The sequence below is a fragment of the Scyliorhinus canicula genome, chromosome 1, assembly GCF_902713615.1.
Source record: "Scyliorhinus canicula chromosome 1, sScyCan1.1, whole genome shotgun sequence".
NCBI classification, from domain to species: domain Eukaryota; kingdom Metazoa; phylum Chordata; class Chondrichthyes; order Carcharhiniformes; family Scyliorhinidae; genus Scyliorhinus; species Scyliorhinus canicula.
The window spans coordinates 5,877,641-5,901,636 of NC_052146.1; the positions used below are offsets into that span (position 1 = coordinate 5,877,641).

At 49.1% G+C, this 23,996-nt stretch overlaps 1 protein-coding gene across 4 annotated transcripts in view; it reads left to right on the forward strand.

Moving 5' to 3' along the window:
• Positions 1-2,547: 2,547 nt before the first annotated feature.
• Positions 2,548-23,996, forward strand: part of ulk1b (unc-51 like autophagy activating kinase 1) — a 130,656-nt gene continuing 109,207 nt past the window's right edge. For all 4 annotated transcript variants that reach the window (XR_005461459.1, XM_038803577.1, XM_038803741.1 and 1 more), the window contains exons 1-3: positions 2,548-3,259; positions 3,745-3,837; positions 3,953-3,994. Coding sequence is in view for 3 of the 4 variants with exons in the window: in XM_038803577.1 (XP_038659505.1) it covers positions 3,170-3,259; positions 3,745-3,837; positions 3,953-3,994 (225 nt within the window). In the remaining variant the exon portion in view is untranslated. The remainder of the gene's footprint in view (positions 3,260-3,744; positions 3,838-3,952; positions 3,995-23,996) is intronic.

Sequence of the window (23,996 nt, forward strand, 5' to 3'; positions counted from 1 at the left end):
AATTGGGGGCGTACACATTGACCAGTACCACCCGCTCCCCTTGAGTTAGCATTCATGTTGAGAGGGCTAGAATACAAGAGCAGGGGTGTATAAGAGGTTGTATAAGACTCTGCTCAGATCCTATTTGGAGCAATGTGAGCAGTTTTGGACCCCGTATCTAAGGAAAGATGTGCTGGCCTTCGAGAGGATCCAACGGAGGTTCACAAGAATGATCCCTGGAATGAAGAACTTGTTGTATGAGGAACAGTTGAGGACGCTGGGTCTGTACTCGTTGGAGTTTAGGAGGATGAGGCCTGGATAGAGTGGACGTGGAGAGGGTGTTTCCATGTGTAGGAAAAACTAGAAGCAGGGGACACAATCTCAGATCAATGAGGAGGGGCTGGTTTAGCTCACCAGGCTAAATCGCTGGCTTTTAAAGCAGACCTAGCAGACCAGCAGCACGGTTCAATCCCCGGACAGGTGCCGGAATGTGGCGACTAGGGGCTTTTCACAGTAACTTCATTGAAGCTTACTCGTGACAATAAGCAATTTTCATTTAATTTCATTTTTCATTTCAATGGAACGATCCTTTAAAACAGAGATGAGGAGGAATTTCTTCAGCCAGAGGGTGGTGAATCTGTGGAACTCTTTGCCGCAGAAGGCTGTGGAGGCCAAATCACTGAGTGTCTTTAAGACAGAGATAGATAGTTCACAATTAATAAGAGGATCCAGGGTTACGGGAGAAGGCAGGAGAATGGGGATGAGAAACATGCCAGCCATGATTGAATGGCTGAGCAGACTCGATGGGCCGAGTGGCCTAATTCTACACCTATATCTTATGGTTTTATGGACTAAATGGGAACAAAGGAAGTAATCAGGAAGGACTCTTACAGTGGTAAAAGATGAGATAGCAGAACGTGTTAATGGGAGCAAAACTGAACAGCGAGGGAAGGTGCCCAAGTAGGGGAGCGGAAAGGTTGTGTTGGGGTAGACCAGGGAGCTGACAAATAAAGAACAACAAACTATGATAAAAGGCGGGGGCGGGGGGCGGGGGGCGGGGGGGGGGGGGGGGTTAAGATGGAGGGTGACGTTTGCTGACTGAAGTTCTTGAACTCAGTGCTGAGTGCAGAAGAGGCTAGCTTAGCACACTGGGCTAAATCGCTGGCTTTTAAAGCAGACCGAGGCAGGCCAACAGCACGGTTCAATTCCTGTACCAGCCTCCCCGAACAGGCGCCGGAATGTGGCGACTAGGGGCTTTTCACAGTAACTTCATTTGAAGCCTACTCGTGACAATAAGCAATTTTCATTTAATTTCAGAAGGCTGGATGGAGTGTGCCTAATCTCCAGAAGTGTGTTTGATCCTGGGCTTGCTGGCAGCTCTTTTGCACTCAGCAGCATCACTGGGAGACGGTGGCTGCTGCCGGTATGACATCCACCTTGGGTTCAGAATCGCTGTGGGCACGGGCACAGATGAGTGATTGGGGGTGGGGGGGTTGGGGGATCGCTACCTACCGCATCCTACTGCATGAAAGATGTTCCTCATGGCGGGGGTGTCCAGAACCAGGGGGTCACAGTTTGAGGATCCGGGGTAGACAGAGACGAGGAGAAATGTATTCTTAAAAAACAACTTGAAGTACCCAATTGTTTTTTCCAATTAAGGGACAATTTAGCGTGGCCAATCCACCTACCCTGCACAGCTTTGTGTTGTGGGGGCGAAACCCACGCAGACACGGGGAGAATGTGCAAACACCACACGGACAGTGACCCAGAGTCGGGATCGAACCTGGGACCTCAGTGCCGTGAGGCAGCAGAGCTAACCACTGCACCGCCGTGCTGCCCACAGGAGAGATTTATTCACCCAGAATGTGGTGAGCCTGGGGAATTTGTTACCACAGGAAGTAGTTGAGGCCAAATCATTGCAATTTTCAAGAAGTAGTTGGCACTTGGGTCGAAGGGAATGAAACGATATGGGGGGGGGGGGGGGGGAGGGAAGCGCGATTGGAGTGTTGAGTTGATCAGCCATGATCATAATGAATGGCTCGGAGGGCTGAATGGCCTCCTCGTGCTCCTATTGTCTTATTTTTAAACGTATTTTATTACAAACATGTTTCAAAACAGGTTCTTCTGCTCCAATTTCAGATGAGGAAATGCTTCCTTCGCCACCAAACCTGCCATGGGGGACAAGAATCCACCACAAGCTGCATTTTTTAGGTTTGGGATTCCAATAATAGGGGGTTGATGCAATGGGCAAAAAAAGGTGTGCAAGCGCTGTGGGCAAGGAGGAGCTGGCAGGGGTGCAAAGGGGCCGAACGGGCTGGGGGTGCAAAACTGCTCTCTCTGTCCTCCCCAGCAGCTGCTCAGTGGGGAGGGCAGAATGGACTCTGTCTCTCTCTGTGCTCTGCCTGGGAGACAGGACAGCCCCTGGGGGGGGGGGGGGGGGACAGAGTTGACGCTGAGCTGCAGCCTGCCCGCTGAATTCGGCGAGGTTTGCGCTCAGGCGGGTTTGTGGGCGGGGTGGGGAGTGGCTGGTGAATAAAACAGAAAGTTGCGACTGCGCGCTGCCAGAAAGGGCTGCTCACACACAGAGAGAGAGAAGACAACTAACAGACTTCTTTGTCTGATCACTGCGGAGGTTTGGGGTGAATCTGCTTTCACCCCCTACCCCAGAGCTGGTCAGGGGGCTTGTCTGCACAAAGCTGGGGTCGCCCCTCTCTCTGGGGATTTCACTGCCTTTCCTGTGTATCAAAATTCTGCAACAGTTGCCCAGCAAGTGTCTGGCTGTGTCTCTCCTGTACACAAAGCAGTATTCAGCCACACACCTTCCCCCAGGCCTCTGTGTGTGTGTCTGTCTCAGTGTGTCTGGACCATGGTGGGGCAGAGGGGTCTGAGCCTCTCCTACCCCTCCCCAAAGACACCAATGTGAACACAACAGCAGCAGCTACAGGGGGGAGAGCACCGCACAATGCACGAAGAGGCGGACAGAGGAACCCAGCCCGTGGAGATGGCAGGAGGGCAGGAGGCTTTCAAACCCGGCTGCCCAGGCATCTACCCAGCTCCAGGCAAGCCCTAAGCTGCCAACCTCTCTGCCCTGGCTGCTGCTGCTGCTGCGGTGCTGGGAGAGAGAGAGAGAGAGGAATCGAGACAACAAAACAATTGCAGCCAAATTAAAGAGGAGGCGGAAGAAAGAAACATGGAGATTGTGGGGAAATTCGAGTACAACAAGAAGGATCTGATCGGGCACGGGGCTTTCGCTGTCGTTTTCAAGGGTCGGTACACCGAGGTATGTCTCATTGCTCAGCTTCAGGGGAGGAGAGCAAATGTCTGCAGGTAATGCACCCGCTGCAGATCTGCATTATGTCCCTCTTTTGTTGTTATTGCTGGCCTACAGTTCATCTCATTACACTCACCGGATGTCTATTTGTTCTAAGATCTGCATGCATTCTGCTGGGCACATTATTGAATGCTTTAAAAAAAAAAATCTTTATTATTGTCACAAGTAGGCTTACATTAACACTGCAATGAAGTTACTGTGTAAAGCCCCTCGTTGCCACACTCCGGCGCCTGTTCGGGTACAGAGAGGGAGAATTCAGAATGTCCAATTCACCTAACAACCAGTCTGAATCAGCCAGGGCATGTCAGGGCAAGATCTCCTCTATGTCCCGTCTTCCACCCAATAAAACCTGGGATGGGAGAGATGGGCCTTCTTTGTTGTTTTAAAAAAAACGGAAATCCGTAACTTTTCAACGATTGCAAATTTCATTTCAGAAACACGATTGGCAGGTGGCTATTAAATGCATCCAGAAAAAAAACCTTGCCAAGTCCCAAACCCTTCTGGGCAAGGAAATTAAAATATTGAAGGTAAGCTTGCCACTTTATTTTAACATTTGTCAGCTTTCAGCAGCTGCACAGCCATTTGGAATAGCGAATGTGGATTTGAAACACTTTAACCCTGTGGTTTTATTCCCTCTTTCAGGAACTGAAACATGACAATATTGTGGCACTGTATGACTTTCAGGTAACGGCACGTTATTTTGATATTTCCTATGCTTCTGTTTTTATATTATTTTAGGGCATGTTTCTATTATTGGAATGATTTGGGGAGTTTGGGCAGCGATGAATGAATTCACCACAAAGGATGACCTGTATCTTAGTCAATACATTATAACAAAATCGTAACTAAGAAATGTATAACACAAAGGGAAATAAATGTATTCATCCTATGGTCAGTCTCTTTCCAGTGGTTGATGAGGCCTTCTCTCTCTAGGATCTTTGTGTATTGCAGGAAGGATTATTCCCCTGTGCCAGGTTTTATTGGGATTATTCCCTCTGCCCCTCATTTTACTGATATTATTTCCACCCCCTATTTTATTGAGATTTTTCTCTCTTCCCCTTGTTTTATTGGGATTATTCCCTCTTCTCCATACTTTGTTGGGATTATTCCCTCGTCCCTGTGTTTTATTGGAATTATTTCCTCAAACCCTTGTTTAATTGGGATTATTCCCTCTACCCACTGTTTTACTGGGATAATTCCCTCTTCACTATACTTTATTGGGATTATTCCCTCTACAAACTGTTTTACTGGGGTAATTCCCTCTTCCCTATACTTTATTGGAATTATTCCCTCTACAAACTGTTTTACTGGGATTATTCCCTCTTCCCCATACTGTATTGAGATTATTCCCTCTTCCTTGTTTCTCTGGGATTATTTGACCCCTGTACCAGGTTTATTGGGATTATTCCCCCGCCCAGATTTTATTGTCATTATTCCCTCTGCAGGTTTTATTCGGATTATTCCCTCTGTGCAGGTTGTATTGGGATTACTCCCTCTGTGCAGGTTTTGTTGGGATTATTCCCTCTGATCAGGTTTTATTGGGATTATTCCCTCTGCGCAGGTTTTTTAGGATTATTCCCTCGGCCCAAATTTTATGGGATTATGCCCTCTGCTCAGGTTTTATTGGGATTATTCCCTCTATGCAGGTTTTTTGGGGATTATTCCCTCTGATCAGGTTTTATTGGGATTATTCCCTCTGTGCAGGTTTTTTTGGGGATTATTCCTTCTGATCAGGTTTTTTGGGGATTATTCCCTCTGCTCAGATTTTATTGGGATTATTCCCTCTGCACAGGTTTTATTGGGATTATTTGCCCCTGCCTGGGAATGTCTGGTCCTCTCCCTTCTGCTGTCTGGGAGCAGCTGAGTGCGCGCATGCGCGGGGAGCCAGGCTGCGGCTGGTTTGTTGACATTGCTCTGGGCCCGGGGCTTCAGTGCGCCGGCGCAGTGCAGGCCCCGCAAAGGCCGCTGGGTGATGTAGTCCAGCGCGCCCTCGGCCCCCTGCAGCAGCAGTCTTCGCGGAACTACAACACCCAGAGACGCTGGCGCGCTGCATACTGACACACGTAAAATGGGCTGTTGCAAACAGAGCAGGGGTTGATTGGGTGAAGCAGGGTCTGCCTATGTGACAGGTTAAGGAAACATGACTAAGGTCACCCATTGCAGCATTGGTCAATATGAAGCCTGGCACTAAAAATAACCATAGCTGCAGTTCTGCCTGAACCAGGATAGAGGATACTTTACACTCAATTCCTTCATGGAACAGAACCAAACAATAGGGAGAGGAGATGATTACTAATAAACCCTACAGGAGAAACTTCTTTATTCAGTTTGTGATGAGAATGTAGAACTCACCCCCACAGGGAGTAGTTGAGCAAACAGCTCGGATACATTTAAGGGGAAACGGGATAATAATAATAATTGTGAAAACCCCTAGTCGTCACACTCCGGCGCCTGTTCGGGTACACAGAGGGAGAATTCAGAATGTCCAATTCACCTAACAAGCACGTCTTTCGGGACATGTGGGAGGAAACCGGAGCACCCGGAGGAAACCCATGCAGACATGGGGAGAACGTGCAGACTCCGCACAGACAGTGACCCAAGCCGGGAATCGAACCCCGGTCCCTGGCGCTGTGAAGCAATCGTGCTAACAACTGTGCTACCATGCCACCCATACACCATCACTGCTTGCCCTTATTTGCCAATCCTCACAACTCCAACCAAATATTCACAATGTTTGTGCCATTTGTCCAAACGAGCGATGATTTTTACAGGATAGTGCACAGGGATAAAAATGTGTTTCACAAAATCAGGTGGTTCTTTACTTTTGTAACAGACCGGGAGGCCATTCGGCCCATTCATAGAATCCCTGCAGTGCAGAAGAAGGCCATTGGCCCATCGAGTCTGTAGATTTAGAACAGTACAGCACAGAACAGGCCCTTCGGCCCTCGATGTTGTGCCGAGCAATGATCACCCTACTCAAACTCACGTATCCACCCTATACCCGTAACCCAACAACTCCCCCTTAACCTTACTTTTTAGGACACTACGGGCAATTTAGCATGGCCAATCCACCTAACCCGCACATCTTTGGACTGTGGGAGGAAACCGGAGCACCCGGAGGAAACCCACGCAGACACGGGAGAAAGTGCAAACTCCACACACAGTCGGCCGAGGCCGGAATTGAACCCTGGAGCTGTGAGGCAACAATGCTAACCACTCTGCCACCGTGACGCCCCCTGTGCTGGCTTTGTTTTTTTAACAAACAATTTTATTGAGGTATTTTTCGGCATTGTAAACAGTTACAGATAACAAACAAAACAAAAGACAAAAATGTGCAAACACCAACGTAAACCCAATGCCTCAATCAAACCAGACTGCACAAGCCCGCTCCTCTCCCATAGACACTACCCGCCTATTTATCCCTCCTACTCTACTCTAATCTCTCTCCCCCCCCCCCCCTAAGTTCGCCTAAAAATTAAGGCGAACTTAATTTTTTCCATACCCAGGAAACTTGACATGTCTGAAAGCCATAGTTCGATCTTCGGGGGTTTTGAGTCCCTCCATGCCAGCAGTATTCGCCGCCGGGCTATCAGGGAAGCAAAGGCCAGAACAACGGCCTCTTTCTCACCCTGGACTCCCGGGTCTTCCGAAGCCCCGAAAATTGCCACCCCTGGACCCATCGCCACCCTTGTTTTAAGCACCCGGGACATGATCCCCGCAAACCCCTCCCAGTACCTCCTAAGCTTAGGACATGCCCAAAACATGTGAACGTGGTTTGCGCATCTAGCGCACTTATCCTCTACCCCAAAGAATTTGTTCATCCGAGCTACTGTCATGTGGGCCTGGTGAACGACCTTAAATTGAATCAGGCCGAGCCTGGCACATGTTGCGGTTGAGTTTACCCTACTCAGGGCTTCTGCCCACAGCCCGTCCTCCATCTCCCCGCCAAGCTCCTTCTCCTATTTGAGTTTCAGTTCCCCCATCTGTTTTAACAAAAATATTTCCCGGCCTGTGGGCTGCTCTGACTCGGTGGCCTTTCTTGAACCACTGCTTTCCGTGTCCCATAGCAACACCCACAGTGCTGGCGATGGGCTAGGTTTCAGGATTTTGACCCATTCTTTGAAAGAATTACATTGTTAGTTCCAAGTTGGGATGGTGAGTGACTTGGAAGAGAACTTGCAGGCAGTGGTGTTCCCATGCAACTGCTATCCTTGTTCTACAAGATGAGCTCTTTCAAAGAACTATCCAGTAATCCCACTCACCCCGCTTAGCCCGTAGTCCTGCAGCATTTTTTTTTCCCTTTTCATATATTCAGTCACTTTGAAAGTTGCTCTTCAATAATATTCAATGCCATTTGAGGCAGAGTATTCTGCATCATAACACGTGGTATGAAGATGTCTGATGTACCCTGATTTTGATGAAAGATATCAATGCAAACATACACCATTGTATATTTGTTGTATTTGTGCGAGCTTGCTCTGCAATGCCTCAATTTTACAATTTCCATTTTGGTTTCAAATCTCTCCATCCCCCTTTGCACTTCCCAGTCTCTGTGATCTCCTCCCATCAGCAGATACTTGCGCTCGCCCAACTGTGGCCTCTCTTGTGTCTGATTTTAATTGTTGCACCATTGATGTTTCTCTTGACATTTCCTACATCAGTCAAAATCTGCAAAAAGACCCCGCAACCAATATTACTATGTAGAAATGCATGATAAACGTAAGAATGGACAGCCTCTGAGAGATACATAGGGCTGTCTGTGTTAGAATCATCATAGAATTCCCTACAGTGCAGAAAGAGGCCATTCAGCCCATCACGTCTGCACCGACCCTTCGAATGAGCACTTTGCCCCTTACGATGGGCACCTCCCCTTATCCCCCTTAATCCCATAACGTGCACATCCCTGGACATTAGGGACTGGTTCAGCACAGTGGGCTAAACAGCTGGCTTGCCCGAACAGGCGCCGTAATGTGGCGACTAGGGGCTTTTCACAGGAACTTCATTGAAGCCTACTTGTGACAATAAGCAATTATTATTATTATTATTACATTAAGGGACAATTTAGCATGGCCAATCCATCTAACCACCCACATCCTTTGGACTGTGGGAGGAAACCGGAGCACCCGGAGGAAACTCACGCAGACACGGGGAGAACGTGCAAACTCCACACAGACACTCCCCCGGAATTGAATCCAGGTCCCTGGCACCATGAGGCAGCAGTGCTCACCACCGTGCCACCCCATTAGGTGTGATTTAAGTTGTGATTTGAGGCGTGTTTTGATCGAGGTGTCTAAATTCATGAAGGGTCGGTGTCGGTGGAAGCCAAATTTTTCCAGTGATTCCGGGTTTTTAGGATGAGGGGGCTGAGATGTAACATGAACCGTTAAATTCATAAGAGAGTAATGCAAGTAAAACACAAGGTGACAGGGGGTGAGATTTATTGTGTGCAAGCATCTGTGTGCTGTGCTGTTTTATAAATTGTGGCTCATGCAGGAATGAATTTGTACAGTCAGCAAAGGGCATCTTGGAATAGTTGACAACAATGTGGATGTATATTCCAGTTAACAGCGAGTTCCCTGTTCCCACCACACCTTGGGTAAAGAAACTTCTCCTGAATTCCATATTGGATTTATTCATGGCTATTTTATGTTCCCCCCCAGTGGAAATATCTTCTCGACCTCTTCCTAATCTCTCTGCAATCTTAAGGACATTTATTAATAGATTTCAGAAGGTGTTGTCCATGTCTGTAATGGTTCTCAGAGTGTCTCATTAAACCAGCAGAAATACAGTAATATTCGCACTGGGTGGGGGGGGGGGGGGGGGGGGGGGCAGTGGCGTAGTGGTATTCCCACAAGGGCTAGTAATCCAGGATAATGCTTTGAGTTCAATCCCACTGCTGTAGGTGGTGAAATTTGAATTCTAATTAAATGCCTAATTGACATCTATGAAACCATTGTCGAGTGTTGTACAACTCCATCTGGCTCACGAATCTGATCCACAACAATGTGGTTGACTCCCAAATGGCCCAACAAGCCTCTCAATTTCAAGGGTAATTAGGGACGGGCAATAAATGCCAGGCCAGCCGGCGATGAATTCAATTTAAAAAAAAATCTTCTCCAAATGCTTCAGTGAATTTCTCGTAGTTTCGGTGAATTTCTTGAATAATGATGTCTCTCTATGTGCAGACCTTCTCTATCACGGTGACACTGCTGTTATAGCCTCAGTTCCCTTCTGAATTTCTCGGTAAATTATAATTATAATAATCTTTATTGTCACAAGTAGGCTTACATTTTTTTTAAAGTTTAGAGTACCCAATTCATTTTTTTCCAATTGAGGGGCAATTTAGCGTGGCCAATCCACCTAGCCTGCACATTTTTGGGTTGTGGGGGCGAAACCCACGCAAACACAGGCCGAATGTGCAAACTCCACACGGACAGTGACCCAGAGCCGGGATCGAACCTGGGACCTCAGCGCCGTGAGGCATCAGGGCTAACCCACTGTGCCACCGTGCTGCCCCCCAAGTAGGCTTACATTAACACTGCAATGAGGTTACTGTGAAAATCTCCTAATCGCCACACTCCGCGCCTGTTCGGGTACACTGAGGGAGAACTCAGGATGTTCAAATGACCTAACAGCTTGTCTTTTGGGACTTGTGGGAGGAAACCGGAGCACCCGGAGGAAACCCACGCAGACACGGGGAGAACGTGCAGACTCCGCACAGATAGGGACCCAAGCCAGGAATCAAACCTGTGGTCCCTGGTGTTGTGAAGCAACAGTGCTAACCACTGTGCTACCCTGCCCCCCATGGCTGGGGGAGGAACTGTGCAGAATGCAGCCTGGCCCATTTAGTTTGTTTCAGATCCCATGTTCCTCTATCAGTCCCTTACTGCAGTGCTGTGTACATACAGCCAGTTTGTGGAGGGGATGATCAGAATGTTCTTAAATTGATACATGTTCTGTTGCTGACCAGTGCTGTCCATTTACTGCAATTCTATATTCTGATGAATGGATGGGTTTACTCCCAGTATCCTGGGAATTAAGCATTCTTAATCACTGGGGTGGTGTGTGTATTTTTTAAAAATTCGTACCCTATGAAAATAATCGGTAAGAAGATGCTTTGTCCAGTGGGTTCCTATTTAGTGGATCCTGGGATGTGTAGGTGAGGTGCTTTGACCATGCTAAATTGCCCCTTAGGGTGGGGTTGCAGGAATAGGGTGGGGATTGGACCGAGGTGGGATGCTACTTCGAAGGGTCGGTAAAGACCATAAGACATAGGAGCAGAATTAGGCCACTCGGCCCATCGAGACTGCTCCGCCATTCAATCATGGCTGATACTTTCTCATCCCCATTCTCCTGCCTTCTCCCCATAACCCCTGATCCCCTTATTTTTTTTTTTTTTTTTTTTTTTATAAATTTAGATTACCCAATTATTTTTTCCAATTAAGGGGCAATTTAGCATGGCCAATCCACCTACTCTGCACATTTTTGGGTTGTGGGGGCGAAACCCACGCAGACACGGGGAGAATGTGCAAACTCCACATGGACAGTGACCCAGAGCCGGGATCGAACCTGGGACCTCAGCGCCGTGAGGCGGTTGTGCTAACCACTAGGCCACCGTGCTGCCCTCTGATCCCCTTATTGATCACGAACCTATCTATCTCTGTCTTAAAGACACTCAGTGATTTGGCCTTCACAGCCTTCTGCGGCAAAGAGTTCCACAGATTCACCACCCTCTGGCTGAAGAAATTCCTCCTCATCTCTGTTTTAAAGGATCATCCCTTTCGTCTGAGATGGTGTCCTCTGGTTCTAGTTTTTCCTACAAGTGGAAACATTCTCTCCCTGTCCACTCTATCCAGGCCTCGCAGTATCCTGTAAGATTCAATAAGATTCAACAAGCACGTCTTTCGGGACTTGTGGGAGGAAACCGGAGCACCCGGAGGAAACCCACGCAGACACGGGGAGAACGTGCAGACTCCGCACAGACAGTGACCCAAGCCGGGAATCGAACCCAGGTCCCTGGCGCTGTGAAGCAACAGTGCTAACCCACTGTGCTACCGTGCCGCCTTCCAAACTCAAAATCTCTACCACTTAGAAAGACGAGGGCAGCTGATGATAGGGAACACCACCAGCTCCAAGCTCCCCTCCAAATCACTCACCATCCTTACTTAGAAATATATCACCATCCCTCACTGTCACTGTGTCAAAATCCCTCCCTAACAGCGCTGTGGGTGTACCTACACCACAGGGACTGCAGCAGTTCAAGAAGGCAGCTCACCACCACCTTCTCAAGGGGCAATTAGGGATGGGCAATAAATGCTGGCCGAGCCAGCGACCCCCACTTCCCGCAAATTAATTTTAAAAATCGATCATTGACCTTAGTATTGTGCTGAAATGAAATGAAATGAAAATCGCTTGTTGTCACGAGTAGGCTTCAAATGAAGTTACTGTGAAAAGCCCCTAGTCACCACATTCCGGCGCCTGTTCGGGGAGGCTGGGATGGGAATTTTGTTTGTTAGTTGCCCTTGTGAAGCGAGGCTGTAAAGGCCCAAAATAAATGTAAGTATTTGTCTTAGTAAAATATTCCAAAAGACCGACGCATAATCCAGTTTTCCCGGAAGTCGTGGCTCGAAGCTTTGGCATCTTTACCATTGCCTCAGATTGCAACTCATCCACTGTTAACTCCAGGGAGTAAAACTAGGTCATACAAAATGTTCTGAAACCCTTTGAAAACATGAGTTTCTTTGTTTACTTCTAAGTTTAAAAGAAGGATATTCTAGCAGACTGTGATCGGCATTTCCTCTTGCACTGAATTCCACCTTGAACCTCTTCTCACACAGAAAGGCGTCAGATGTGATTATAGACAGGGAGGCACACTGGTGGCTACCAGTAATATTATTATTATTATTACTGGTAGCCACCTGTGTGCCTCCCTCTCTTGTTTTTTAAATTCATTTACAGGCTGTGGGCATCGCTGGTTAGGCCAGCATTTATTGCCCATCCCTAGTTGCCCTTCAGAAGGTGGTGGTGAGCTGCCTTCTTGAACTGCTGCGGTCCCTGAGGTGTAGGTACACCCACAGTGCTGTTAGGGAGGGAGTTCCAGGATTCTGACCCAGCGACAGTGAAGGAACGGCCAATATATTTCCAAGTCAGGGGGGTGGGTGACTTGGAGGGGAACCTCCAGGTGGTGGGGTTCCCAGGTATCTGCTGCTCTTGTCCTTCTGGATGGTAGTGGCTGTGGGTTTGGAAGGTGCTGCCTGAGGAGCCTTGGTGAGTTGCTGCAGTGCATCTTGTAGATGGTGCACACGGCTGCCACTGTTCGTCGGTGGTGGAGGGAGTGAATGTTTGTGGAAGGGGGAGCAATCAAGCGGGGCTGCTTTGTCCTGGATGGTGTGGAGCCTCTTGAGTGTTGTTGGAGTTGCTCTCATCCAGGCAAGTGGAGAGTATTCCATCACACTGCTGACTTGTACCTTGTAGATGGTGGACAGGCTTTGGGGGGTCAGGAGGTGAGTTACGTGCCGTAGGATTCCCAGCCTTTGACCTGCCCTGGTAGCCACAGTATTAATGTGACTTTCTGATCAATGGTAACCCCCAGGATGTTGATTGTGGGGATTCAGTGATGGTAATGACATTGAATGTCAAGGGGCGATGGTTAGATCCTTTCTTGTTGGAGATGGTCATTGCCTGGCACTTGTGTGGCATGAATGTAACTTGCCACTTGTCAGCCCAAGCCTGGATATTGTCCAGGTTTTGCTGCATTTGGACATGGACTGCTTGTGGCTTATGATTGTTCTTATATTCAGTTAATCAATAATTTGTCACCTGCATACTGCAAACTTGTGCATCGATGAAAATGAAAATCGCTTATTGTCACGAGTAGGCTTCAAATGAAGTTACTGTGAAAAGCCCCTAGTCGCCACATTCCGGCACCTGTTCGGGGAGACTGGTACGGGAATCGAACCATGCTGCTGGCCTGCTTGGTCTGCTTTCAAAGCCAGCGATTTAGCCCAGTGTGCTAAACCAGCCCCTACATCTACACTCATCTACACTCAAAGAAAATGATTTTGATTTGCTTTTAAACTGTATTCATTTGATTTTCATGTTTTCCCTGCCCTAACTAAAGGCATTGAAATTTCAGAGACATTTTTATCAGAGATTTGTGGTTGTTCATTTGAGAGAGGATTATAGCTGGGCTTCTCCCAAAACATAGTTTCCCATCTTTGACCAGAATCTCTTATAACATTTTCAATGACCTCAGCCACAGGCTCTCAACCTAAGCTGGAGGCGAGGGGGATGTTGATGGGGAGGTGATCGATGTCCATGAATCATAGAATTCCTGCAGTGCTGATGGAGGCCATTTGGCCCATCGAGTCTGCACTGACCCTTCGAAAGAGCACTCTACTCCAGATCCACCTCGCCCAATCCCTGTAACCTAACCTGCACATCCCTGGACACTAAGGGCAATTTATCATGGCCAATCCACCTAACCGGTACATCTTTGGACTGTGGGAGTAAACCGGAGCACCCGGAAGAAACCCACGCAGACACGGGGAGAACGCGCAGACTCAGCACAGACAGTCACCTGAGGCCGGAATTGAACCCGGGTCTCTGGAGCTAAAACGCAGCAGTGTTAACCACTGTGTCACCATGGCCACCCTATCAGGCTTCAGGCCATTGACCTGTTCCAAGGAAGATTGGCTATGGTAAACAGACATAAGCATGCGCTCCATCCACCTCGTCAGCCTCTAGATATTGGAAATCTGCTAAGTCTGAGAGTTTTCTGAAGACCAGCTGCATTACAAACAGGGATGATATCTCTCGTCAATTTCCCCTTCGTAACCCAGCAACACTAAAGTTGTAGCAACCCAATCATCGCCTGGCTGGCTGGCGGGGTTGGTAATTTCCTGGTCTTGTTTGGTTTGTTTTCATGTGGCTCTGTTGCTGATTAAATCGAGTAACGTGAAATGTCCTGCGTGTGGTTGTGTTACTTAGTCGTGCATTTTGTAATTGTGCAGATTGTAATGGGAAGACCTTCCCATCAGTCGCAAAAAGGAAAAGAAAGAGCCTGCTTTTGGATAGCGCCTTTCATGATCTTTATAGCCACTGCAATTTTTATTTTAAATTTGTTTCTTACCAATGAAGGGGCAATTTAGCGTGACCAATCCACCTACCTTGCACATCTTTGGGGGTGAGTCCCACGCAGATACGTGGAGGCTAATGAAATATTAGTGTGGTCACTGCAATGATATAGGAAACACAGCCTCCAAATTTGGGCCCAGTAAGATCCCACAAACAGCAATAGAACATAGAACATAGAACAGTACAGCACAGAACAGGCCCTTCGGCCCTCAATGTTGTGCCGAGCCATGATCACCCTACTCAAACCCACATATCCACCCTATACCCGTAACCCAACAACCCCCCCTAACCTTACTTTTTTTATTAGGACACTACGGGCAATTTAGCATGGCCAATCCACCTAACCCGCACATCTTTGGACTGTGGGAGGAAACCGGAGCACCCGGAGGAAACCCACGCACACAGGGGGAGGACGTGCAGACTCCACACAGACAGTGACCCAGCCGGGAATCGTTGTGATAATTATTGGAAATGGTGACGTATCGGTCAGGTTACTGGACTGATCACCCAGACCAGTGATCCCGAGACATGGGTTCAAAACGCACAGTGACAGTTGGAGAATTGAAATTCAGTTCATAAATAAATCCGGAATAAAAATCCAGTCTCGGTGACAATGGCCATGAAAATACCCGCTTCCTTAAAAAAAACCCCGTTCACTAATGCCCTTTTCGGGAAGAAAATCTGCTGTCGTCACCCGGTCTGGACTACACGTGACTCCAGACCCAAACATGTTGCCAACTCTTAACTGCCCTCTGAAATGGTCTGTTCAAAACAGCGTTTTTCAAACATTTTTCCCGGGACCCACTCTTGCAAACAAGCCGACCTTCGCGACCCACGCTGGCCGACCTTCGCGACCCACACCGGCCGACCTTCGCGACCCACGCCGGCCGACCTTCGCGAACCACGCCGGCCGACCTTCGTGACTCATGCCGGCCGACCTTCGCGACCCACACCGGCCGACCTTCGCGACCCATGCTGGCCAACCTTCACGACACACACCACATTCTCTTACCTTTAATGTGAAAGGGGAGCCTGCTTGGTCCCCATGATCTCACTCCAATCAGGTTCACAGGAGGAGAGGGCAATGCGCATATCAGGTGCAGACTTCAGCCAGTCCCGCCTTCACCGTCGTGGGAACGAAAAATCCAGCCTGGCACATATAGGTCATTGTGAAGGGCAATAACAACAAAATGCTTGTTTTACTCAGCACTGGACACTGCTGGGAGATGCTACTCCAGAATGCTCAGAGACTCATGGGCTTTTGGCATGTGCTTAATGTGCTTTCACAGGTAAAGTACAGCAGTGTAGTCATTTAATTTGGAGTCAGCTCTAAAGTTAATAACCGACTCTGGGTTCTCAACCACAACAGGAATTTTTCATCAACCATTTCTCTTTCAAAATCTGAAACTTCTCCCATTTGCCAGTACTTCCCTGCATATAACATACGTGGGCTTTGCATCCTTATTTGCATTGGCACAATTGACAAAACCATACCTCAAGAAATCACCTTTATAGTGCTCTGTTCCCAAGTTGAGTTTCTTCTTGTAGGCTGTTAACCAGAGGCCCTGAGCTCGGCACCTAGCTAACACCAGCAGTACTCTGTCCTGCCCTGGACTCTCCTGCGCAGCTCTCTCCAGCAGATTCTGCTGGGAGATCCTGTTGTTTTGATCCTGCACACAGCCGGATTTATTTTTATTTAAAAGGCAACAGAAGCCTCAATGCCAACAAAACTAAAGAGCTGGTCATTGACTTCAGGAAGCAAAGTACTGTACACACCCCTGTCAGCATCAATGGGGCCGAGGTGGAGATGGTTATCAGTTTCAAATTCCTAGGGGTGCACATCACCAAAAATCTGTCCTGGTCCACTCACGTCGATGCTATCAGCAAGAAAGCACAACAGCGCCTATACTTCCTCAGGAAACTAAGGAAATTCGGCATGTCAACATTAACCCTTACCAACTTTTACAGATGCACCATAGAAAGCATCCTATCGGGCTGCATCACAGCCTGGTATGGCAACTGCTCGGCCCAGGACCGCAAGGAACTTCAGAGAGTTGTGAATACCGCCCAGTCCATCACACGAACCTGCCTCCCATCCATGGACTCCATCTACACCTCCTGCTGCCTGGGGAAAGCGGGCAGCATAATCAAAGACCCCTCCCACCCGGCTTACTCACTCTTCCAACTTCTTCCATCGGGCAGGAGATACAGAAGTCTGAGAACATGCACGAACAGACTCAAAAACAGCTTCTTCCCCACTGTCACCAGACTCCTAATCTACCCTCTTATTGACTGACCTCATTAACACTACACCCTGTATGCTTCAACCGATGCCAATACTTATGTAGTTACATTGTATATCTTGTGTTGCCCTATTATGTATTTTCTTGAATTTTGTTTAATTCCCTTTTCTTCCCATGCACTGAATGATCTGTTGAGCTGCTTGCAGAAAAATACTTTTCACTGTACCTCGGTACACGTGACAGTAAACAAATCCAATCCAATCCAAGCCGCCATTCTCAATGTAAAAGTCGCTGGCAGCCATTGGGAGCTTCACCCGCAATGCGGACCACCGCGGGAATGGTGTGACTGGTCGCTCTGCGACCCTCCCGAAACCCACCGGCCGGTCTCAACCCGCACTTTGAAAAACCCAGGTTTAAAGGACAGATAACCGCAGTTGGGGATGGGAAACAATTACGGGCCTTACCAGCCATATCCTCATCCTGTGAATTATTTTTTAAAAGTGGCCAGGTCGTCTCTTCTTAGTGATGTTTGTTGAGGGAAGCATATTGACCAGGGCAATGGGTATACAGTGGCATCTGTGCTGTGGGCTGGTTTAGCTCACTGGGCTAAATCGCTGGCTTTTAAAGCAGAGCAACAGCACGGTTCGATTCCCGTACCAGCCTCCCTGGGCAGGCGCCGGAATGTGGCGACTAGGGGCTTTTCACAGTAACTTCATTGAAGCCTACTCGTGACAATAAGCGATTTTCATTTTTTTTCAATGGGAATGTTGTCCGGAGTGGGATTCGAACCCACAACCTTCTGATTCAGAGGGTTATCCCATCCACTGCTGGCTGCCAGTCCACAGTGGGCTCTGGAGCCTATGTGAAGCTGCGTTTACTTTAACGTTTCTGGCCTTGTCAGCTCACGCTCTGAAGAGGGTCTTTGTCCCCCGAGCTGGTTCGGAATCACAAGCTGTTTACCCGGAATCCTCCTGCCCCACGAGCAGAAGAAATGCTGTCTGTTTGGGAGTGAAGCAGATGGTTTGTGCGCGATGTTTGTTCAAACAATAGCCTTGTATTTTATCACTCACTGGTGACAGCCAAACAGGCTGATTGCTGACTGGGCATGTCAACAGGTGGTGAGCCAGCTGAGGAGTTAAGGGTTGTAATTCTGCCCTTCCCCCACTGCAGTGCATATCCCCCCCCCCCCCATGGCTGACACCAAATTTGCTTCCAGGTGGATAAGTCCCAACGTGTTCAATTGCACTCGATAATCAAATGATTAGTGGATTTGCAGCCTCTTCTATGACATGAATTAAATTCTTATTGATCACATTTCCCTCTGCAGTTCTTACTTGTACTGACTCCCCACCCCCACTGGCTGGCTAGACAAACAACAAATATTTTTTTTTTATAAATTTAGATTACCCAATTATTTTTTCTATTAAGGGGCAATTTAGCATGGCCAATCCACCTACTCTGCACATTTTTGGGTTGTGGGGGCGAAACCCACGCAGACACGGGGAGAATGTGCAAACTCCACACGGACAGTGACCCAGAGCCGGGATCGAACCTGGGACCTCAGCGCCGTGAGGCGGTTGTGCTAACCACTAGGCCACCGTGCTGCCCTGACAAACAACAAATATAAACCTGCATTTACATAGCGACTTTCATAAAACACCCCAGTGTGTCTTGCAGGAGCGTTGTTGAACAAAATTAGCAGGCAAGGTAGTATGAGGGAAAAATGACCAACAGCATGGCCAAGGAGATTAAGGAGGCGAGAGAGAGAGAGAGAGAGAGAGAGAGAGAGAGACGGAGAGGTTTGAGGAGGAATTTCTAGAGCTTGGGGCCCAGGCGATCTGAATGCACCACAGAGGAGTGATTAAAACGTGGGGATTTGCAAGAGGCTTCAATGAAGTTACTGTGAAAAGCCCCTAGTCGCCATGTTCTGGCGCCTGTCCGGGGAGGCTGGTACGGGAATTGAACTGTGCTGTTGGTCTGCTTTAAAAGCCAGCGATTTAGCCCGGAAAATTGTGGGTTGGTGCGCACGATAAGATCTCATCATGCTGCTTGATGGGGTGGTGGAGACAGATTGAAGTGGAGCTTACGAAAGGCAGTTGGATGGGTACCTGAAGAGCAAATGTTGTTGGGCAATGAGGAAAGGGCGGGGATTGGATAAAAGGGAGTGGGGCGAGCTAGTTTCCTCTCTCAGAGAGCCAGCACGAATTTGAAGAACTAAATGGCTGCCTTTGTGTTAAACCATTCAACAATTCTCGGTCAGAGCGGAATGGGTGTCTTCGAAAGAGGTGTCCATTCTCTCGTGTTGTGCCACTCTTCATTATGCAGTGGGATCTGATTGCTGATTGGAAGCACAGACAGGTTTGTGGCCTAGGGCAAGGCCATTCAACCCAGCCTCCCTGTGCTGGCCGAAAAAGAAATGAAATGAAAATCGCTTATTGTCACGAGTAGGCTTCAATGAAGTTACTGTGAAAAGCCCCTAGTCGCCACATTCCGGCGCCTGTCCGGGGAGGCTGGTACGGGAATCGAACCGTGCTGCTGGCCTGCTTGGTCTGCTTTAAAAGCCAGCGATTTAGCTCAGTGAGCTAAACCAGCCCCTAAACTAGAGCCATCTAGTCTAATCCTACTGTCCATATCTTGGTTCGTAGCCTTGAAGGTTGGGGCATCTCAAGTGCATATTAATGAGAGGTTTCGGGCAGCACGGTGGCACAGTGGGTTAGCCCTGCTGCCTCACGGCGCCGAGGTCCCAGGTTCGATCCCAGCTCTGGGTCACTGTCCGTGTGGAGTTTGCACATTCTCCCCGTGTTTGCGTGGGTTTCGCCCCCACAACCCAAAGATGTGCCGGGTAGGTGGATTGGCCACGCTAAATTGCCCCTTAATTGGGAAAAAAATAAATTGGGTACTCTAAATTTATAAAAAAGAAAAACATTAATGAGAGGTTTCTGGCTTTCTCACCCTGTCAGGGAGTGAGTTCCAGACCCACACCACCCTCTTAGCGTAAACAATGGGCGGGGTTTACCGAGCAACCCGCCGCGTCTTTATCGGCGGGAGGGGCGGCCTGCCAGCAGGATTTTCTGGTCCCGCTATAGTCAGTGGGGGACTGCTCCCTTGTCGCTGGGAAACCCGTGCACCAGTCGGTGGAACTGGAATATTCCCTCCAGCGCGAACAACCGGTCAATTCCGCCCAATTTCTCCTCAACTTTCCTCCAATCCTTCCGCCAATTTCTTTCAATCTCTGTCTCCTGGCTATTGACCCCTCAACTGGGAGAAGGAGCTTCCTCCCTGAGTCCTCCTGTTCCTTATCTTCTCTCAGCTCCTCCACCAAGCAACCCCTTATCTGACTTCACCGCCCTCGAACCTCCCTCACTTCTTTTTTTCTTCTTTTTTTAATAAATTTAGAGTACCCAATTCATTTTTTTCCAATTAAGGGGCAATTTAGCATGGCCAATCTACCTACCCTGCACATCATTTGGGTTGTGGGGGTGAAACCCGCGCAGACACGGGGAGAATGTGCAAGCTCCACACGGACAGTGACCCAGAGCCGGGATCGAACCTCCTCCATCACTTATAACCTTTCATTTGATTTGATTTGATTTGATTTGATTTATTGTCACGTACCGAAGTACAGTGAAAAGTATTTTTCTGCGGCCAAGGGAACATACACAGTACATAGTAGACAAAAAAAGAATAATCAACATTGACAAATGGTACATTGACAGTGATTGATTACAGTGCGGAACAAGGGGCCAAACAAAGCAAATACATGAGCAAGAGCAGCATAGGGCGTCGTGAATAGTGTTCTTACAGGGAACAGATCACTCCGAGGGGGAGTCGTTGAGGAGTCTTGTAGCTGTGGGGAAGAAGCTGTTCCTATGTCTGGATGTGCGAGTCTTCAGACTTCTGTACCTTCTGCCTGATGGAAGGGTCTGGAAGAAGGCAATGCCTGGGTGGGAGGGGTCTCTGATAATGCTGTCTGCCTTCCTGAGGCAGCGGGAGGTGTAGACAGAATCAATGTGGGGGAGGCAAGCTTGTGTGATGTGTTGGGCTGAGTTCACCACACTCTGCAGTTTCTTGCGATCTTGGGCTGAGCAGTTGCCATACCAGGCTGTGATGCAGCCGGATAGGATGCTCTCTATAGCACAGCTGTAGAAGTTTGTGAGAGTCGATGCAGACAAGCCAAATTTCTTTAGCTTCCGTAGGAAGTAGAGATATTGTTGGGCTTTCTTGACTGTTGCATCAATGTGAGTGGCCCAGGACAGACTGTTGGTGATGGTGACCCCCAGGAACTTAAAGCTATCGACCATCTCCACTTCGGAGCCATTGATGCAGACGGGAGTGTATGTCGTGCTGCGCTTCCTGAAGTCGATAATCAGTTCCCCTCCAGATCATCTGCTGCAGTGGCCCCTCTCTTGTCCTGGTCATCGCTCGCAAATCCCACTTTTCTCAACATTTGTTCTGGCTCCCCATTCACTCAGCATTAGTAACCGTATCTGCCAATTCACAGTGATACCAGTCCGTGCGATTCTGTGATACCCAACACCTGTGATAACAAACTAATCTCCCCAATCACAGTTGTGAAAGCACCAATTATTCCCCAGAATTCACAGCCTTATAGGTCAGAGTTCCATGGTTCTATTGCCAAATTGCAGCTCCTTTGACTCATCGTCACAACGGCCTGTTTGAGGTGCCTGTGTTGCTTTACGTTGGGCCAGATAGGTGGGATTGGAGGCAGTTATTAGAACTCTTGCCCCTGACATCTTGAAAAACACACATTGCAGTTAACCTGATAGTTTCAGTTACAGAGCTCTGATTGATGTTGGGTCTCATTTGTATTCGGTCGTTAACTAGCTAACCTTAATTTTCTTCTGTGTAGAATTAAACAATATAAAGCACAGAAGCAGGCCATTCGGCCCATCACTCAGTGCTAGTGTAGCTCCGTGCGCGGCTCATTCCTTTCCACCTACTGCATCCCAAACTTTCAGCTGATTCCCAGAGAGCCAGCGGTACGTTTTCCCCTCCATCACCCACGCCTCCCACAGGACGACGTTTACCATCTACCCTGGTGGCATTCGTGACTGGGACCCCAGACCATTGCCCTAGGTTTGTGGTTTACCAGCTCAGCGACCTGGGCAGCACAGCGGTTAGCACTGCTGCCTCACAGCTCCAGGGACCCCGGGCTCAATCCCGGCCTCGGGTCACTGTCTGTGCGGAGTCTGCACATCCTCCCCGTGTGTGCGTGTGTTTCCTCCGGGTGCTCCGGTTTCCTCCCACAGTCCAAAGACGTGCAGGTTAGGTGGATTGGCCGTGATAAATTGCCCCTTAGTGTCCAAAAACGTTAGGTGGGGTTACTGGGTTATGGGGATAGAATGGAGGCGTGGGATTAAGTAGGGTGCTCTTTCCAAGGGCTGGACTCGATGGGCCAAATGGCCTCCTTCTGCACTGTAAATCAGGAACACAGGCTTAATGTCCTTCAGGGAAAGAAATCTGCTGTGCTTGATGGGCCGGGCCGACATGTAATGTCAGACCGTAAGACATAGCAGCAGAATTAGGCCACTCGGCCCATCAGACCCACAGCATTGTGGTTGAATCCAAGTGATCTGTATAGGCCTTTCAGTGGTTTTGACGGTGGCTCACTATCACCTTCCTGGAGGCATTTAGAGATGGGCAATAAATGCTGGGCATACTAGCCATGGCCATATCCTACTAATATCCTATGAATAAACTTAAAAAAAAAGAAAAGCAGCCTGGTTTTTGGGTACAACATTGAGCATGCAGTTAGCTTGATAAAGGTGGGGAAAAGAGGAATATTTTGAAATGTGAATAAGGTGATTCACCAGATTGCACGTTGGTTTTTATATTATTACTTGAATGAAGCAAATCTAGTTGTAATTATTTCTGTGCACATTTACTTAAGAACAGCATGGACTTCAATCTTGTGTTGTGAGACTTCTTACTAAGAAATCGAAGCTGTACTGGTCTGCCATTTGGGGGGATCAGGAGTTATGGGGAGTCGGCAGGAGAATGGGGCCGAGAAACACATCAGCCGCGGTTGAATAGCGGAGCAGACTCGATGGGCCGAAGGGCCCAATTCTGCTCCTATGTCTTATGGTCTTATGATATGAACATCGATGGGCGGCACGGTAACATCCTCCGGCCCCCACACCCCTCCCTAACTGTAACCTCCTCCAGCCCCCGCACCCCTCCCTAACTGTAACCTCCTCCAGCCCCCGCACCCCTCCCTAACTGTAACCTCCTCCAGTCCCCACACCCCTCCCTAACTGTAACCTCCTCCAGCCCCCGCACCCCTCCCTAACTGTAACCTCCTCCAGCCCGACACCCCTCCCTAACTGTAACCTCCTCCAGCCCCCACACCCCTCCCTAACTGTAACCTCCAGCCCCCACACCCCTCCCTAACTGTAACCTCCTCCAGCCACCACACCCCTCCCTAACTGTAACCTCCTCCAGCCCGACACCCCTCCCTAACTGCAACCTCCTCCAGCCCCCACACCCCTCCCTAACTGTAACCTCCTCCAGCCCCCACACCCCTCCCTAACTGTAACCTCCTCCAGCCCCCACACCCCTCCCTAACTGTAACCTCCTCCAGCCCCCACACCCCTCCCTAACTGTAACCTCCTCCAGCCCCCACACCCCTCCCTAACTGTAACCTCCTCTAACCCCACACCCCTCCCTAACTGTAACCTCCTCCAGCCCCCACTCCCCTCCCTAACTGTAACCTCCTCCAGCCCCCACACCCCTCCCTAACTGTAACCTCCTCCAGCCCCCACTCCCCTCCCTAACTGTAACCTCCTCCAGCCCCCGCACCCCTCCCTAACTGTAACCTCCTCCAGCCCCCACACCCCTCCCTAACTGTAACCTCCTCCAGCCCCCACACCCCTCCCTAACTGTAACCTCCTCCAGCCCCCACACCCCTCCCTAACTGTAACCTCCTCCAGCCCCCACACCCCTCCCTAACTATAACCTCCTCCAGCCCCCACACCCCTCCCTAACTGTAACCTCCTCCAGCCCCCACACCCCTCCCTAACTGTAACCTCCTCCAGCCCCCACACCCCTCCCTAACTGTAACCTCCTCCAGCCCCCACACCCCTCCCTAACTGTAACCTCCTCCAGCCCCCACACCCCTCCCTAACTGTAACCTCCTCCAGCCCCCGCACCCCTCCCTAACTGTAACCTCCTCCAGCCCCCACACCCCTCCCTATCCCTGTAACCTCCTCCAGCCCCCACACCCCTCCCTAACTGTAACCTCCTCCAGCCCCCACACCCCTCCCTAACTGTAACCTCCAGCCCCCACA